This window comes from Oncorhynchus nerka, linkage group LG25, assembly GCF_034236695.1.
Source record: "Oncorhynchus nerka isolate Pitt River linkage group LG25, Oner_Uvic_2.0, whole genome shotgun sequence".
In the NCBI taxonomy this organism is placed as follows: domain Eukaryota; kingdom Metazoa; phylum Chordata; class Actinopteri; order Salmoniformes; family Salmonidae; genus Oncorhynchus; species Oncorhynchus nerka.
In genome coordinates this window covers 45,264,181-45,280,570 of record NC_088420.1, presented here as the reverse complement: position 1 = coordinate 45,280,570, position 16,390 = coordinate 45,264,181, and the positions used below count along the sequence as shown (strand labels likewise).

The following is a 16,390-nucleotide window of genomic DNA, read 5'->3' as shown; positions in this document are numbered from 1 at the left end:
CTGGCAGACATATCAGTGTGGATGACGGATCACCACCTCAAGCTGAACCTCGGCAAGACGGAGCTGCTCTTCCTCCCGGGAAGGACTGCCCGTTCCATGATCTCGCCATCACGGTTGACAACTCCATTGTGTCCTCCTCCCAGAGCGCTAAGAACCTTGGCGTGATCCTGGACAACACCCTGTCGTTCTCAACTAACATCAAGGCGGTGGCCCGTTCCTGTAGGTTCATGCTCTACAACATCCGCAGAGTACGACCCTGCCTCACACAGGAAGCGGCGCAGGTCCTAATCCAGGCACTTGTCATCTCCCGTCTGGATTACTGCAACTCGCTGTTGGCTGGGCTCCCTGCCTGTGCCATTAAACCCCTACAACTCATCCAGAACGCCGCAGCCCGTCTGGTGTTCAACCTTCCCAAGTTCTCTCACGTCACCCCGCTCCTCCGCTCTCTCCACTGGCTTCCAGTTGAAGCTCGCATCCGCTACAAGACCATGGTGCTTGCCTACGGAGCTGTGAGGGGAACGGCACCTCAGTACCTCCAGGCTCTGATCAGGCCCTACACCCAAACAAGGGCACTGCGTGCATCCACCTCTGGCCTGCTCGCCTCCCTACCACTGAGGAAGTACAGTTCCCGCTCAGCCCAGTCAAAACTGTTCGCTGCTCTGGCCCCCCAATGGTGGAACAAACTCCCTCACGACGCCAGGACAGCGGAGTCAATCACCACCTTCCGGAGACACCTGAAACCCCACCTCTTTAAGGAATACCTAGGATAGGATAAAGTAATCCTTCTCACCCCCCTTAAAAGATTTAGATGCACTATTGTAAAGTGGCTGTTCCACTGGATGTCATAAGGTGAACGCACCAATTTGTAAGTCGCTCTGGATAAGAGCGTCTGCTAAATGACTTAAATGTAAATGTAAGTATTCAGACCCTTTGCTATGAGACTCAAAATTGAGTTCAGGTGCATCCTGTTTCCATTGATCATCCTTGAGATGTTTCTACAACTCGATTGGAGTCCACCTGTGGTAAATTCAATTGATTGGACATGATTTGGAAAGGCACACACCTGTTTATATAAGGTCCCACAGTTGACAGCGCATGTCATACCAAAAACCAAGCCATTAGGGCATAGAAATTGTCCTCAGAGCTCAGAAACAGGATCGGGTCGAGGCACAAATCTGGGGAACGGTACCAAAACATGTATGCAGCATTGAAGGTCCCCAAGAACACAGTGATCTCCATCATTCTTAAATGGAAGAATTTTGGAACCACCAAGACTCTTCCTAGACCTAGTCGCCCGGCCAAACTGAGCAATCGGGGGAGAAGGGAATTGGTCAGGCAGGTGACCAAGAACCCGGTGGTCACTCTGACAGAGCACCAGAGTTCCTCTGTGGAGATGGGAAAACCTTCCAGAAGGACAACAATCTCTGCAGCCAGACGGAAGCCACTCCTCAGTGAAAGGCACATGACAGCCTGCTTGGAATTTGCCAAAAGGCACCTAAAGGACTCAGACCAGGAGAAACAGGATTCTCTGGTTTGATGAAACCAAGATTGAACTCTTATGCCTGAATGCCAAGCGTCACATCTGGAGGAAACCTGGCACCATCCCTACGGTGAAGCAAGGTGGTGGTGGCAGCATCATGCATGGAAGCAAACCGGTTAAGGGCCCAAAAAAGTGACACTTTCTTTTTGGCACTGAAACTTTTTTAAATTTTTATCCCTGGTAGGGGGAAATGCAGGTTTTAACTAATTAAACAACAAATAATATGATCTACATGATCAGTCTCTGTGTGTAAAATAAAAAGTGGTTAATGTGAACCTAACTCACAGATTTTCAAAAAAAGGAACAGAAAGCAGCCTCCCGAGTGGCGAAGTGGTCTAGAGATCCTGGTTCGGGTCCAGGCTCTGTCGCAGCCGGCCGTGACCGAATAATCCCCCCTCACCTACACACAAGTGTTACTGTCAAGTTCAACACAACAAAAGCAATATATTGGGCTACACTGTACATTACTACATTGTACACTTTCTGCCTGTGGACATCTGTTCTACAATGTGTCCACAGAGCATGATACTCTTTGTTGGCAGAAGTGAGCTCTTTCAGGCAGAGAGTACACCTGGCATACCCCTTTTTATCCACTGTATTGAAAGAATGAGAAAGAAGGAAAGTGTGTGGTGTTCCTTTCACCTCTATAGTGGCATCCAGCTTAAGCCAGGCCTAGCTCCAGCTTCACTTGATCCCTGAATGCACTTGTATAACAAGCAATGCCTCATTTTCACCTAATTCTCTCATTCTGAAAATTAACCACATACTGTATAGAGAAAACATTAGTTCACAGTTAGTAGTTAGTTCGTTAGCTAGTTAACTACTCACACATATTACCAGGGTCCAGTGGGCAACTAACATGTTATAACTTGAGGAATGGCAAGAAGTTGTATAACGTTACCAGGTAATACTAGAGCGAATTGGTTAGGTCACTAAAGTTAGCTCATCTGATGTTGTAACATTAGCTACCGTTAACATTAATTTTCACACCATAAACTCAATGATTTGATCAGTTAAATTGGCTAATGTTGCTCACCATTTCTCTGGCTAGCTAACAGAGAATTCGATCCAGCTAATAAGATACTTAACAATGCTAACAATACATGTTCTACCACACTTTCTCCCTCACCTCAAACTTTCGAAATGCCAGTTGTTTTTCGGTTACAGCTCATGAAGTACGCTTCATCACCTTCTCACTTACCTCTTCGTTATCGGTCAGGGGACGCGATGCTGTAAATGAGCTGCCGTTCCGCTCTCCGTTGTCTTTCCAGAGCGCGCGCTGATGCTGTAACTAGCTAATTGGTTCTCTCTTCAGTCGCGTGCTGCAGCATGTTGTTATGTGAACGATTGGCTGAGCCTTGGATACAGCCAGTGTTGCTCCAAACGTGCATCACCCCCGCCAAAACGTTTCTCATAAGGATCTACACAAATCACGAAGGCAAACTATTTTGTATTCAAAACGGCTAATTTAACCAAAATGTGACTGTTTGGCATCCTTGATCATGCTGTGGGAATGTTTTTCAGCGGTAGGGACTGGGAGACTAGTCAGGATCGAGGGAAAGATGAACAGAGCAAAGTACAGCCCGATCCTTGATGAAAACCTGCTCCAGAGTGCCCAGGACCTCAGACTGGGGCGAAGGATCACCTTCCAACAAGACAACGACCCTAAGCACACAGCCAAGACAACGCAGGAGTGGCTTTGGGATAAGTCTCTGAATGTCCTTGAGTGGCCCAGCCAGAGCCCAGACTTGAACCAGATCAAACATCTCTGGAGAGACCTGAAAATAGCTGTGCAGCAACACTCCCCATCCGATCTGAAAGAGCTTGAGAGGCTCTGCAGAGAAGAATGGGAGAAACTACCCAAATACAGGTGTGCCAAGCTTGCAGTGTCATCCCCGAGAAGACTCGAGGCTGTAACCTCTGCCAAAGGTGCTTCAAGAAAGTACTGAGTAATGGGTCTGAATAATTACACTAGCTTTCAAGAGTTTGGGGTCACTTAGAAATGTCCTTGTTTTCCATGAGAACATACATGAAATTAGTTGCAAAATGAATAGGAAATATAGTCAAGACGTTGACAAGGTTATAAATAATGATTTTTAATTAAAATAATAATTGTGTCCTTCAAACTTTGCTTTCGTCAAAGAATCCTCCATTTTCAGCAATTACAGCCCTGCAGACCTTTGGCATTCTAGTTGTCAATTTGTTGAGGTAATCTGAAGATATTTCACCCCATGCTTCCAGAAGCACCTCCCACAAATTGGATTGGATTGATGGGCACTTCTTACGTACCATATGCTCAATAGGGTTGCGATCCGGTGACTGCTGGCCACTCCATTAGAGACAGAATACCCTAAATAGTTCTTGCAAAGTTTGGAGCTGTGCTTTGGGTCATTGTCCTGTTGTAGGAGGAAATTGGCTCCAATTAAGCGCCGTCCACAGGGTATGGCATGGCGTTGCAAAATGGAGTGATAGCCTTCCTTCTTCAAGATCCCTTTTACCCTGTACAAATCTCCCACTTTACCATCACCAAAGCACCCCCAGACCATCAAATTGCCTCCACCATGCTTGACAGTTGGCGTCAAGCACTCCTCCAGCATCTTTTCATATTTTTTTTGCGTCTCACGAATGTTCTTTGTGATCTGAACACCCCAAACACAGATTTGTCTGTCCATAACACCTTTGTCCAATCTTTCTCTGTCCAGTATCTGTGTTCTTTCGCCCATCTTAATCTTCTATTTTTATGGGCCGGTCTGAGAAATGGCTTTTTCTGCCTAGAAGGCCAGCATCCCAGAGTTGCCTCTTCACCGTTGACGTTTAGACTGGTGTTTTGAAGGTACTATTTAATAAAGCTGCCAGGTGAGGACTTGAGGCGTCTGTGTCTCAAACTAGACACTCTACTGTACTCGTCCTCTTGCTCAGTTGTGCAGTGGGGCCTCCCATTCCTCTTTCTATTCTGATTAGAGACAGTTTGCGTTGATCTGTGAAGGGAGTAGTACACAGCGTCGTACGAGATCTTCAGTTTCTTGGCAATTTCTCGCATGGAATAGTCTTCATTTCTCAGAACAAGAACAGACTGACAAGTTTCAGAAGAAAGGCCATTTTGAGCCTGTAATCGAACCCACAAATGCTGATGCTCCAGATACTCAACTAGTCTAAAAGCCAGATTTATTGCTTCTTTAATCAGGATAACAGTTTTCAGCTGTGCTAACATAATTGTAAAATGGTTTTTTATACGCCTATGTACAGTTGAAGTCAGGAGTTTACATACACTTAGGTTGGTATCATTAAAACTCATTTTTCAATGACACACAAATTTCGTGTTAACAAACTATAGTTTTGGCAAGTCGGTTAGCACATCTCTGTCTGTAAATAATTTCTAACAATTATTTACAGTCAGATTATTTTACTGTATCACAATTCCAGTGGGTCAGACATTTACATACACTAAGTTGACTGTGCCTTTAAACAGCTTGGAAAATTCCAGAAAATTATGTAATGACTTTAGAAGCTTCTGATAGACTAATTGACACCATTGAATCAATTGGAGGTGTACCTGTGGATGTATTTCAAGGCCTACCTTCAAATTCACTGCCTCTTTGCTTGAGATCATGGGAAAATCAAAATAAATCAGCCAAGACCTCAGAAAACAAAATTGTAGACCTCCACAAGTCTGGTTCATTCTTGGGAGAAATTTCCAAATGCCTGAAGGTACCACGTTCATCTGTACAAACAATAGTACGCAAGTATAAACACCATGGGACCACGAAGCCATCATACCACTCAGGACGCGTTCTGTCTCCTAGAGATGAATGTACTTTGGTGCAAAAAGTGCAAATCAATCCCAGAACAACAGCAAAGGACCTTGTGAAGATGCTGGAGGAAACGGGTACAAAAGTATCTATATCCACAGTAAAACGAGTCCTATATCGACATAACCTGAAAGGCCACTCAGCAAGGAAGAAGCCACTGCTCCAAAACTACCATAAAAAAGCCAGACTACGGTTTGCAACTGCACATGGGGACAAAGAGCGTACTTTTTGGAGAAATGTCCTCTGGTCTGATGAAGCAAAAATAGAACTGTTTGGCCATAACGACCATCGTTATGTTTGGAGGAAAAAGGGGGAGGCTTGCAAGCCGAAGAACACCATCCCAACAGTGAAACATGGGGGTGGCAGCATCATGTGGTGGGGGTGCTTTGCTGCAGGAGGAACTGGTGCACTTCACAAAATAGATGGCTTCATGAGAAAGGAGAAGTATATGAATATATTGAAGCAACATCAGTCAGGAAGTTAAAGCTTGGTTGCAAATGGGTCTTCCAAATGGACAATGACCCCAAGCATACTTCCAAAGTTGTGGCAAAATGGCTTAAGGACAACAAAGTCAAGGTATTGGAGTGGCCATCACAAAGCCTTGACCTCAATCCTATAGAACATTTGTGGGCAGAACTGAAAAAGCGTGTGTGAGCAAGGAGGCCTACAAACCTGACTCAGTTACACCAGCTCTGTCAGGAGGAATGGGACAAAATTCACCCAACTTATTGTAGGAAGCTTGTGGAAGGCTACCCAAAATGTTTGACCCAAGTTAATCATTTTAAAGGCAATGCTACCAAATACAAATTTAGTGTATGTAAAGAAATAAAAGCTGAAATAAATGATTGTCTCTACTATTATTCTGACATTTCACATTCTTAAAATAAAGTGGTGATCCTAACTGACCTAAAACAGGGAATTTTACTAGGATTAAATGTCAGGAATTGTGAAAAACTGAGTTTAAATGTATTTGGCTAAGGTGTATGTAAACTTCCGACTTCAACTGTAGATATTCCATTAAAAATCAGCCGTTTCCAGCTACAATAGTCATTAGCTACAATAGCTACAATAGTCAATAGTCAGGTGTGATTTACAACATTAACAATGTCTACACTGTATTTCTGATCAATGTGATCTTATTTTTAATGGACAGAACAAGGTGCTTTTCTTTCAAAAACAATGAAATTTCTAAGTGACCACAAACTTTTGAGCGGTAGTGTACGTAAATGTGATATTTCCATCTTTTTTTTAAACATTTGCAAAATTTAAAAAAAAACCTGTTTTTGCTTAGTCATTATGTGGTATTGTGTGTTGATTGATGGGGGAAAACTATTTAATCCATGTTAGAATAAGGCTGTAACGTAACAAAATGTGGAAAAAGTGAATGGCCCTGATTACTTTCCGAATGGACTATAGATTGTGTGCTTTTCTAAAATGTGTTTAAAAAGTTTCAAACCGTATGTCTTCCCTATTCTCTTTCTTATCTTTTTCATTAAGAGCTGCTTCCTCTCCAAGTGAAGAACATGACCAACAAATGCTCCATTCAACTGTGCAGGATCTACAAAGGTAATGCTCCTGTGTGCATTTCACCGAAGTCTTCATGTGTGGAGAGAGTAACAGCAGTCAGATGACTATGGGTAGATCAGAACACATTGAACCACTATCCTCTCTTATGCTCCATCTTGTTAAATCTTCAACACTCCAGCTAAAAATTCTGGTTCAGCACCATCAGCACTCACACTCAGTGCCTTCACCAGAGGAGTAGTGAGGTATGAGCACAGCATAACTAGGGGTTAAGGTTACAATGTGGCTTTTGGCTATAGGTGGGATGGGATGTGTGTGTCTCCTCCTCAACACTCCCCAGCAGAGATCAGTTCCCCCCCGGGTCTCTCAGACAGTCTGGCCCCCTGGCCTCTAGCCTCCTCTTCCTCCATACTGAGTAGCTGATGCATACTGAGCAGCTGGTGGGAAGGGATCCGAGTGAAGACTGCAGGCTGGGCATCTTCAGGCTCCTCTTGCTCGATCAGGGGTTCTATAAGGTGGCGGTCAGCGAGAAATGGTGGGTTAGGGCTGGGAGTGGCACCGTTCATATAGGTGCTGGTGGGGACGGTCATTGTAGAGAAGACTGTGTTGGTGGATTCTGGAGTGCGATCTTTCTTTTCTAAAGAGAGAGAGAGAAAAACAGAACGGTACACAGGCCCAGAATTTTTCCAGACCACATGACCTAACCCGGGAAAAATATTAGACCCTAGTTATAGCCTATTTGTACACTCTTAGAAAAAAAGGTGTGATCTAGAACTTAAAAGGGTTCTTCAGCTGTCCCCATAGGAGAACAGTTTGAGGAACCCCTTTGGTTCCAGGTAAAAAAAAAAGGTTTCAATCTGGAACCTAAAAGGGTTATCCTATGGGGGACAGCCAAAGAACCCTTTTGAACCCTTTTTTCTAAGAGTGTAGCCCAGGGATCATCAACTACATTCAACCGTGGGCCAATTGACCGCAAGAAGCCCAAACAGATATGTTTGACTAACACATAACCAACTCAAACCTTGCTTACATTTGTATACAATCACTGATTTCACAGGTTTCTAAGATTAAAATCACTGATTTCCTGGTGTTTTTACAGTCTTATGTCCAACAATGAAAATTATGCACACCATTATTATTTATTGAAGTTTTTGCTCAGAAAACTTGAGGGGCCAAGTAAAATCACCCGTGGGTCGCCAGTTGGGCAATCTTGGTGTAGCTTATAAGGATGCTTATAAGGAAAACTCTGGGTTCTATATATTGCAAATAAACCTCACCATTCCATTAAGTGAAGTGTTCTGTTAGTTGGCTATTTTTCACCCTTTTCTCCTTGATCTAAAACGTCAACCAGAATCAGAGGACACAGGAGTATATATAGAATATGGTTTGGTTGCCTTGGTGACAGATCCCTCCTGAGATTAGGCATGGCAATCTTACCTGTGATAGAAGCGGAGACATGGACAATGGTGTGTGTGCCCTCGATGAACACCGAGTCCAGGGTGTGGTCTGGGGGTAGAGGCTCTGCGCTGACTGTCTCTACTTTGGTGGGCTTGCGGATGGTCAGCATGTACGGGTGGACATCCAGGGAAAAGTTGCGACTATGCTTTTTCTCCAGCGTGCTCATATCTGCAGTCGGCATTCAACAGATTCAACAGATATGGTCAGCGGAGATGGAACACAACAGTGGGACTGAATCGTGCACAGATTGCACAACTTTATGAACAGCATGTGACATTCCAGAAACAAATGTTTTAGTCAAATATACAAAATAGAGTCCTATAGCAAAATTCTGAGTAACCATAAACGTTACCTTCATTTACCCTAATTTTCTACAGTAATGTCACTGCTCTCAGTACAGTACCTTTAGCAGAGTACTGTGTGCTCTTGCTTAAAGGAGCGACGTAGCTCTCTGCCACTGTTTTCCTCCTCACCAGTTTGGGCTTCTCAGGCTTAACGCTGTTCTCCAAACGCGTCATTGTCAGAGGTTCCTTCACAATGGACATGGACAATTAGTACAATTATCCCAAGTAAGAATAGATTATTAAAGGGATAGTTCACTTTTTGTAGGTTTTCCTTACCTAAGGTTTTCCCCGACTTAGTAAGGGTTACCTCAGGTTTTAACAAACTTAAAAAGCATTTGGATGAAATGACATCACCCTAATAAATTTGCAAAAAAGCTCAAACTTAAAAAGTGAACAATCCCTTTAACAGATATAACATTGTTAGTTCTGATTGAAACCGATTAGGTTCTCTGCCTTTAGAGAGTTCTAATTGAGTACACATCTCTTGCTGAGAGCCTAATTTCTCTATGAGCCTTTCAATCGGAAAAGGCCCATGTCAAGTCTTCACAATAAACGCTGATAAGAATATCGCTGATATTGCTGTACAGTAAGTGGTACTTTGGTTTTTCAGCACAGTGGGTGAAGACTATTTTACTGCTTATAATAATTTACATTATTATCCTCAGGTATTAACCTGAAGGAAATCCACAGGTATCTTGAGGCCGGGCAAATTACAAGATTAACAAGTTAATTTGGGTCTAAAATCTGGAATCTTCTCTTTTCTTGTGGTGGTAATTAGTCATAACATAAATAAACTTACTAGGTGTAATTTACCTTTAGACGAACATATAGTGTTTCCAGCCTATTATAAGTGGCCAAAATATGCAGACCTTTGACAGGCAACATTTAGGCCTAGTGTATGGGGTCCTACCTTAAAGGGCTGCGGGAGAGGGTTGGAGCTGGGGATCCACTTCATCTTCTTGCGTGGTCGTTTGATGACCAGTGGCTCCCCTCCCAGCTCCCCTACCCCCAGGAGAGAGGGGTCCATATTGGGATCTAGGGTCTGGATGCCTGAGTCCCTCACTGTGGGCGTGACATCTTGGTTAGACTGGGCCAGCGCGGCCAGCAGCTGCCTCACCACGTTGTCATACATGAGGTCGCTCTCATTGGTGATGAAGTCCAGGCGGTTGAGTGACTTAATGTGGTCACGGTTCTCGTTACAGAACATGGCCAGAATGTTGATGTCGCAGAACTGGGACTTCTGCCAGCGCCTCCGCGTCTTGATGCCCACCTTGTGCAGTTTGTCGAACACAAAGTTGGACTTGCGCACCACAAACAGGTGCAGCAGGTTGACCAGGATGACGAGGTTCATGGTGCTCAGCAGGGCGATGTCCACGGCGGCCATGATCCTCTGCAGCTGCACGGCCGGCAGTTTGCAGTTGACGCTGAGCCTCAGCTCTGGGATGCTGCTGGTGTCTGGAGGCTCCCCCAGGGCACAGCTGAACTCGTTCTGGCGCTGGCGGTGCCAGTAGGCGCTCAGGTAGGAGATGGGGATGGAGCTGAGGCAGATGATGGCCAGGTGGCGACCCAGGTACAGCTTGGCCAGGAAGTTGCTCTGGCCTCGTCTCTCCAGGTACTTCTCAAACAGGTTCTGCTCGGGGCTCTTCTCCTTCTCCGCATTCTCAATGATCTCACGTCTCTCTTTCTCAGTGATACCCGGTCCTTTAGACTGGATCTGCTTCTCGATTTTAGGGGCCCGGCCCTCGGCCGCCCGGTGGTAGCAGTTGTCTATCTCGTGAAGCAGAAAGTTGAGCTCGGAGGTAAGTCTTGTGGAGGCCATGAACTCCCAGCCGAGAGCAGGGATGTACATGATGCCAGCAAAGGCCAGAAGAGCATAGGGCAGGAACTTGTGCTCGAACAGCGAAGGTCGAAGTTCAGGCTCCACCCCGGGCACGGCGTCATGCAGCTCTGTCCAACAGTAGCCTCGCGCGTACAGGGCCTGGTCACGGGTGAAGTTGTGAGGCGTGTAGCAGTAGATTGACTCCTCTGAGAGGGAAAAGATGGAGAGAATTAGTTGTCATAATGAGACATTACAACATGACTGATGTTTATGGACGTTTGTCATCTCTACAGTAAGTGAATGAAATGAATATATAATTAGTTCAATTGAATTGCCAAACGTTTTACAGTCAGTCCTTATAAGAATAATGTTCATTCCATTGATGTTTCTTATGTAGGGGGGAAATACCATTGATCCATTTCATCATCCAGTACCAGACAAAAGTTTGGACACACCTACTAATTCAAGGGTTTTCTTTATTTTTGCTATTTTCTACATTGTAGAAAAATAGGGAAGACATGAAAATGATGAAATAACACATATGGAATCATCCACTAACCAAAAACGTGTTAAACAAATCAAAATATTTGTTATATTTCAGATTCTTCAAAGTAGCCACCCTTTGGCTTGATGACAGATTTGCACAATCTTGGCATTCTCTCAACCAGCTTCACCTGGAATGCTTTTCCAACAGTCTTGAAGGAGTTCTCACATATACTGAGCACTTGTTGCCTGCTTTTCCTTCCCTCTGCGTTCCAACTCATCCCAAACCATCTCAATTGGGTAGAGCTCAGGTGATTGTGGAGGCCAGGTCATCTGATGCAGCACTCCATCAATCTCCTTCTTGGTCAAATAGCCCTCACACAGCCTGGAGGTGTGTTGAGTCATTGTCCTGTTGAAAAACAAATAATAGTCCCACTAAGCGCATACCAGAGGGGATGGCGTATCGCTGCAGAATGCTATGGTAACCATGCTGGTTAAGTGTGCCTTGAATTCTAAATAAATCACAGACAGAGTCACCAGCAAAGCACCCCCACACCATCACACCTCCTCTTCCATTCTTTTCGGACGGTGGGAACCACACATGCGGAGATCCTCCATTCACCTACTCTGCTCCTTCTCCTCTACAGCAGAAGTAACTCTGGGTCTTCCTTTCCAGTGGCGGTCCTCATGACAGCCTGTTTCATCATAGTGCTTGGTGTTTGTGACTGCACTTGAATAACCTTTCAAAGTTCTTGCCATTTTCCCAGATTGACTGACCTTCATGTCTTAAAGTAATACTGGACTGTCATTTCTCTTTGCTTATTTGACCTGTTCTTGCAATAATATGGACTTGGTCTTTTACCAAATAAGGCTATCTTCTATATATCACCCCTACCTTGTCACAACAAAACTGATTGGCTCAAATGCATTAAGGAAAGAAATTCCACAAATGTACTTTTAGCAAGGCACACCTGTTAATTGAAATGCATTCCAGGTGACTACCTCATGAAGCTGGTTGAGAGAATGCCAAGAGTGTGCAAAGCTGTCATCAAGGCAAAGGAGAATCTCCAATATAAATATATTTTGATTTGTTTATCACTTGTTTGGTTACTACATGATCCCATATGTGTTATTTCATAGTTTTGATTTCTTCACTATTATTGTACAATGGAGAAAACTGTAAACATAGAGAAAACTGGTACTGTATGTCTGAAGGTTTCATTCATCTCTGGAAGACAAGGATTGCCTCGTCCATCTGATACAGACCACAGTACCCTCCAAGCTCCTCATTCAGCTCAGGGCCCTGGGTCTGAATCCGGTCCTGTCTAACTGGGTCCTGAACTTCCTGAAGGGCCGCCCCCAGGTGGTGAAGATAGGAAACAACACCACCACTTCACTGATCCTCAACACAGGGGCCCCACAAGGGTGTGTACTCAGCCACCTCCTGTACTCCCTGTTCACCCATGACTGCGTGGCCACACACGTCTCCAACTCAATCATCAAGTTTGCAGACGACTCAACCATAGTAGGCCTGATAAGCAACAATGATGAGACTGCCTACAGAGAGGTGGTGAGGGACCTGGCAGAGTGGTGCCAGGAAAATAACCTCTCCCTCAATGTCAACAACCGTGTACTTCAGGAAAAAGCAGAGGAATCACACCCTTATCCACATTGACTGGACTGCAGTGGAGAAGGTGGAAAGCTTCAATTTCCTCGCCATACAGATCACTGACGATCTGAAATGGTCCACCCACACAGACAGTGTGGTGAAGAAGACGCAACAGTTCCTCTTCAACCTCAGGAGGCTGAAGAAATTTGGCTTGGCCCCTAAGACCCTCACAAACTTTTACTGGTGCACAATTGAGAGCATCCTGTTGGGCTGTATCACCACCTGGCATGGCAACTGCACCGTCTGCAACAGCAGGGCTCTCCAGATGTCACAGGAAGGCCAAAAAGATCATCAAGGACATCAACCACCCAAGTCACGGCCTGTTCACCCCGCTATCATCCAGAAGGAGAGGTCAGTACAGGTGCATCAAAGCTGGACCGAGAGACTGAAAATCAGCTTGTATCTCAAGGCCATCAGACTGTTAAATAGCCATCATTAGCCGGCTACCACCCGGTTACTCAACCCTGCACCTTAGAGGCTGCTGCCCTATATACATAGACATGGAATAACTGGTCACTTTAATAATAGAACACTAGTCACTTAAAATAATGTTCACATACAGCTTTACTCATTTCATATTATATACTGTATTCTATTCTACTGTATTTTAGTCAATGCTACTCCGACATTGTTCGTCCTAATATTTATATATTTCTTAATTCCATTATTTTACTTTTAGATTTGTGTGTAATGTTGTCAATTGTTAGATACTACTGCACTGTTGGAGCTAGGAACACAAGCATTTAGATACACCCACAATAACATCTGCTAAATATGTGTATGTGACCAATACAATTTGATTTGATAGTGCTGATTCATGGTATAAAACCGAATGCAGAGGAGACTGAGGAGGAGGCATCACTTCAAGCCACACTTGTATTCCATCCACTCTTTCCCTGTTATGCTGAGCACGGTAGCAGCAAGGCCATTCGGCTGCTGGCTGCCGACTGCCAAGGTCTGGGTGGTTCAGGGGCAGATCTGTCCCTGAGGCGCACTTGTGACTTTCATTTAATGAGTGTTGGACCGAGCATGACAACATTGCACACTGAGTGCAGAGCGCTGAGTCAGGTGGCTGGGGGACGAGTACTGTGTCTGTGAAAAGGCTGTTTTTCGGGCTTGACAACTTTTATTCTATTGTTCTTTATTGTTCTTCCACCTATATTAGGAGAGTTAAATCCACCAGAATGTGCACAATTTGAGGGCACTAACCAAGTACATCAATACAATAAGTGTGTACAATTTGAGGGCACTAACCAAGGACATCAATACAATAAGTATTGCATTGTACTTAAATGTAATATTGTGCACATTGCACTGCTGTCATCGGTTGCTGCCATGGCACTTCAGATGTGTGTGCGGCCTATCGAATGAGTCCTATGGGTGACCCATGTTTTCGAGTTTTGGGGAGGAGCAGTGCAGAAAATGCAGAAATGGGCTCCGCCCAACACTATGTGAAATGCTCAGTCACAGCTGGTTGGTGCTGCTATGCAGACAGCCTGACTCAGCATTAAGCTACGCCCCCACCTTCCTCTCCTCTCCCTCTCTGTTCACCAGAGTGGTCCAGCCTAATGTCTGCACTGATCTTTCTCACATCAAACACCAAATACATTGCATACTAACCCTCAACTCCCCAGGTCTCTCTATGGTGTTCAATAATTCTGATAAAAATAACATAGAGCACCCTTGCATGTTAGACATTCTGAATGCCAATGTTGTTGGGGCTTTGTCTGTGAGAGCAACCTTTGTTGTTGTTTTTTCTATATACCAATGTCATAGCATGAATAACATGAAGCTACTACAACTGACTACTACAGTATCTGTGCTCTTGTTCAGTGTTAAGTGAGAGGCTGATGTGATGAGTCAACAACAACACATTAGGACAGAACGTTCCCAGCCTGCTGTGTGTGTTTGGGGTTTTCAGCACAGCACTGTCACAGCCCCCTCTATGGGCACTCTGCCAGACCTGGGTTCAAATACTACTCTAAATCTTAAATGCTATTAGCGTTTGCTCTGCTCTGCCTGCTGTGCCAAATGGGTGGGGTTTGTACTGTTGCAACTATTCTACTGGTTCAATTACCACAGACAAGCTCAATCAAGCACAGTATTTCAAATGACTTCAAATAGTATTTAAACCCAGATCTGCCGTCTGGCCGACCCACTGACCTGCGAAATTCCTTGTGAAGACGAGTGTGACAAGCAGGATGGGGATAATGACGGTGCCGATGGTGACGACGCGGTCAAATGGTAGCTCTAGTTTGAGCTGGACCATGAGGCCGGCCAGCATGCCTCCCTTCTCATCCTGGGAAGAGCCAGGCAGAATCAGCTCCTTCAGCTTCTCCCCCGCCAGCAGAGCCGTGGCCATGTCTAAGTTCTGCTCGAGGATGTTCTGCATCCGGCCTGAGAAGACAACTGGCGCCCCCTCCTCCTAGCTACCTCCACCCACACACACTGGGCTACTTCCACACACACAGGACTGGCTGTCTCCGGGCCAGACCTGGTTATGAGGCTATGTAAAGTCAGTAATGGCTGGGTCTTGATGGATAGCCTCTTGGGTGTCTTGGGATCTTCACTGACTGTGAGTGGGACCTCCCACCTTTTGCCCCGTCCTCCTAGCTACCTTTACTCACACAGGACAGTCTGGGGTATGTTCACTGACTGTGAGTGGGACCTCCCACCTTTTGCCCCGTCCTCCTAGCTACCTTTACTCACACAGGACAGTCTGGGGTATGTTCACTGACTGTGAGTGGGACCTCCCACCTTTTGCCCCGTCCTCCTAGCTACCTTTACTCACACAGGACAGTCTGGGGTATGTTCACTGACTGTGAGTGGGACCTCCCACCTTTTGCCCCGTCCTCCTAGCTACCTTTACTCACACAGGACAGTCTGGGGTATGTTCACTGACTGTGAGTGGGACCTCCCACCTTTTGCCCCGTCCTCCTAGCTACCTTTACTCACACAGGACAGTCTGGGGTATGTTCACTGACTGTGAGTGGGACCTCTCACCTTTTGCCCCGTCCTCCTAGCTACCTTTACTCACACAGGACAGTCTGGGGTATGTTCACTGAGAGTGAGTGGGACAAACAACGCTCTCTGACTGTCTCTTCCAACATTGAGGAAGGACGTTAGGTTCAGTCAGTGGTTTTCAGTGTGTTCCAGTTGTGCTGTGTACATTCTGTGCTTTTGTCCACACACAGCGTGTCAGGTTGAAGAGAGGACATATGATCTTTCTCTTAGTTCTCAAAGAGTGTGGTTCCTCGCAGATGAGTTTGTAAGTTTGTACCGTGCCCAGAGCAACAGGGATACCTCCTGTCCTTCTTCCTGTGAAAGACAGATTGGCAATTAGTTTGATTTAAACATTCAAAATGTTGGCCCTTTTTTTTTTCCAGAAAGAGACTGAAAAGATAAAACACAAGCTTAGTGAACATTAAAAAGAGTTGAAGTAAGTTATCTGGTTAGGATAATCTCTATAATCAGAGAAGCACACAGGTACACCATTTGGCAATTAACTGAAAGGCTGTCTCATCCAGTGTTCATCCATATATATATTTTTTTATTTAACCAGCCAAGTCAGTTAAAGAACAAATTCTTATTGACAAAAACAGCCTACCCTGGACCAATTTTGCACGCCCAATTTTTCAGTTTTTGATTTGTTAAAAAAGTTTGAAATATCCAATAAATGTCGTTCCACTTCATGATTGTGTCCCACTTATTGTTGATTCTTCACAAAAAAAATACAGTTTTATA

The 16,390-nt window shown here is 44.9% G+C and overlaps 1 protein-coding gene across 1 annotated transcript; it reads right to left on the bottom strand.

The window, feature by feature from the left end:
- Window positions 1-1,708: 1,708 nt before the first annotated feature.
- On the bottom strand, window positions 1,709-15,959 carry panx2 (pannexin 2). The gene is made up of 5 exons (XM_029634582.2): window positions 14,810-15,959; window positions 9,586-10,700; window positions 8,735-8,861; window positions 8,311-8,499; window positions 1,709-7,510 (listed from the first exon to the last, which is right to left on the bottom strand). The coding sequence occupies exons 1-5, from the start codon at window positions 15,036-15,038 to the stop codon at window positions 7,200-7,202; spliced, it is 1,971 nt and encodes a 656-aa protein (XP_029490442.1). The 5' UTR covers window positions 15,039-15,959; the 3' UTR covers window positions 1,709-7,199.
- Window positions 15,960-16,390: the final 431 nt, after the last annotated feature.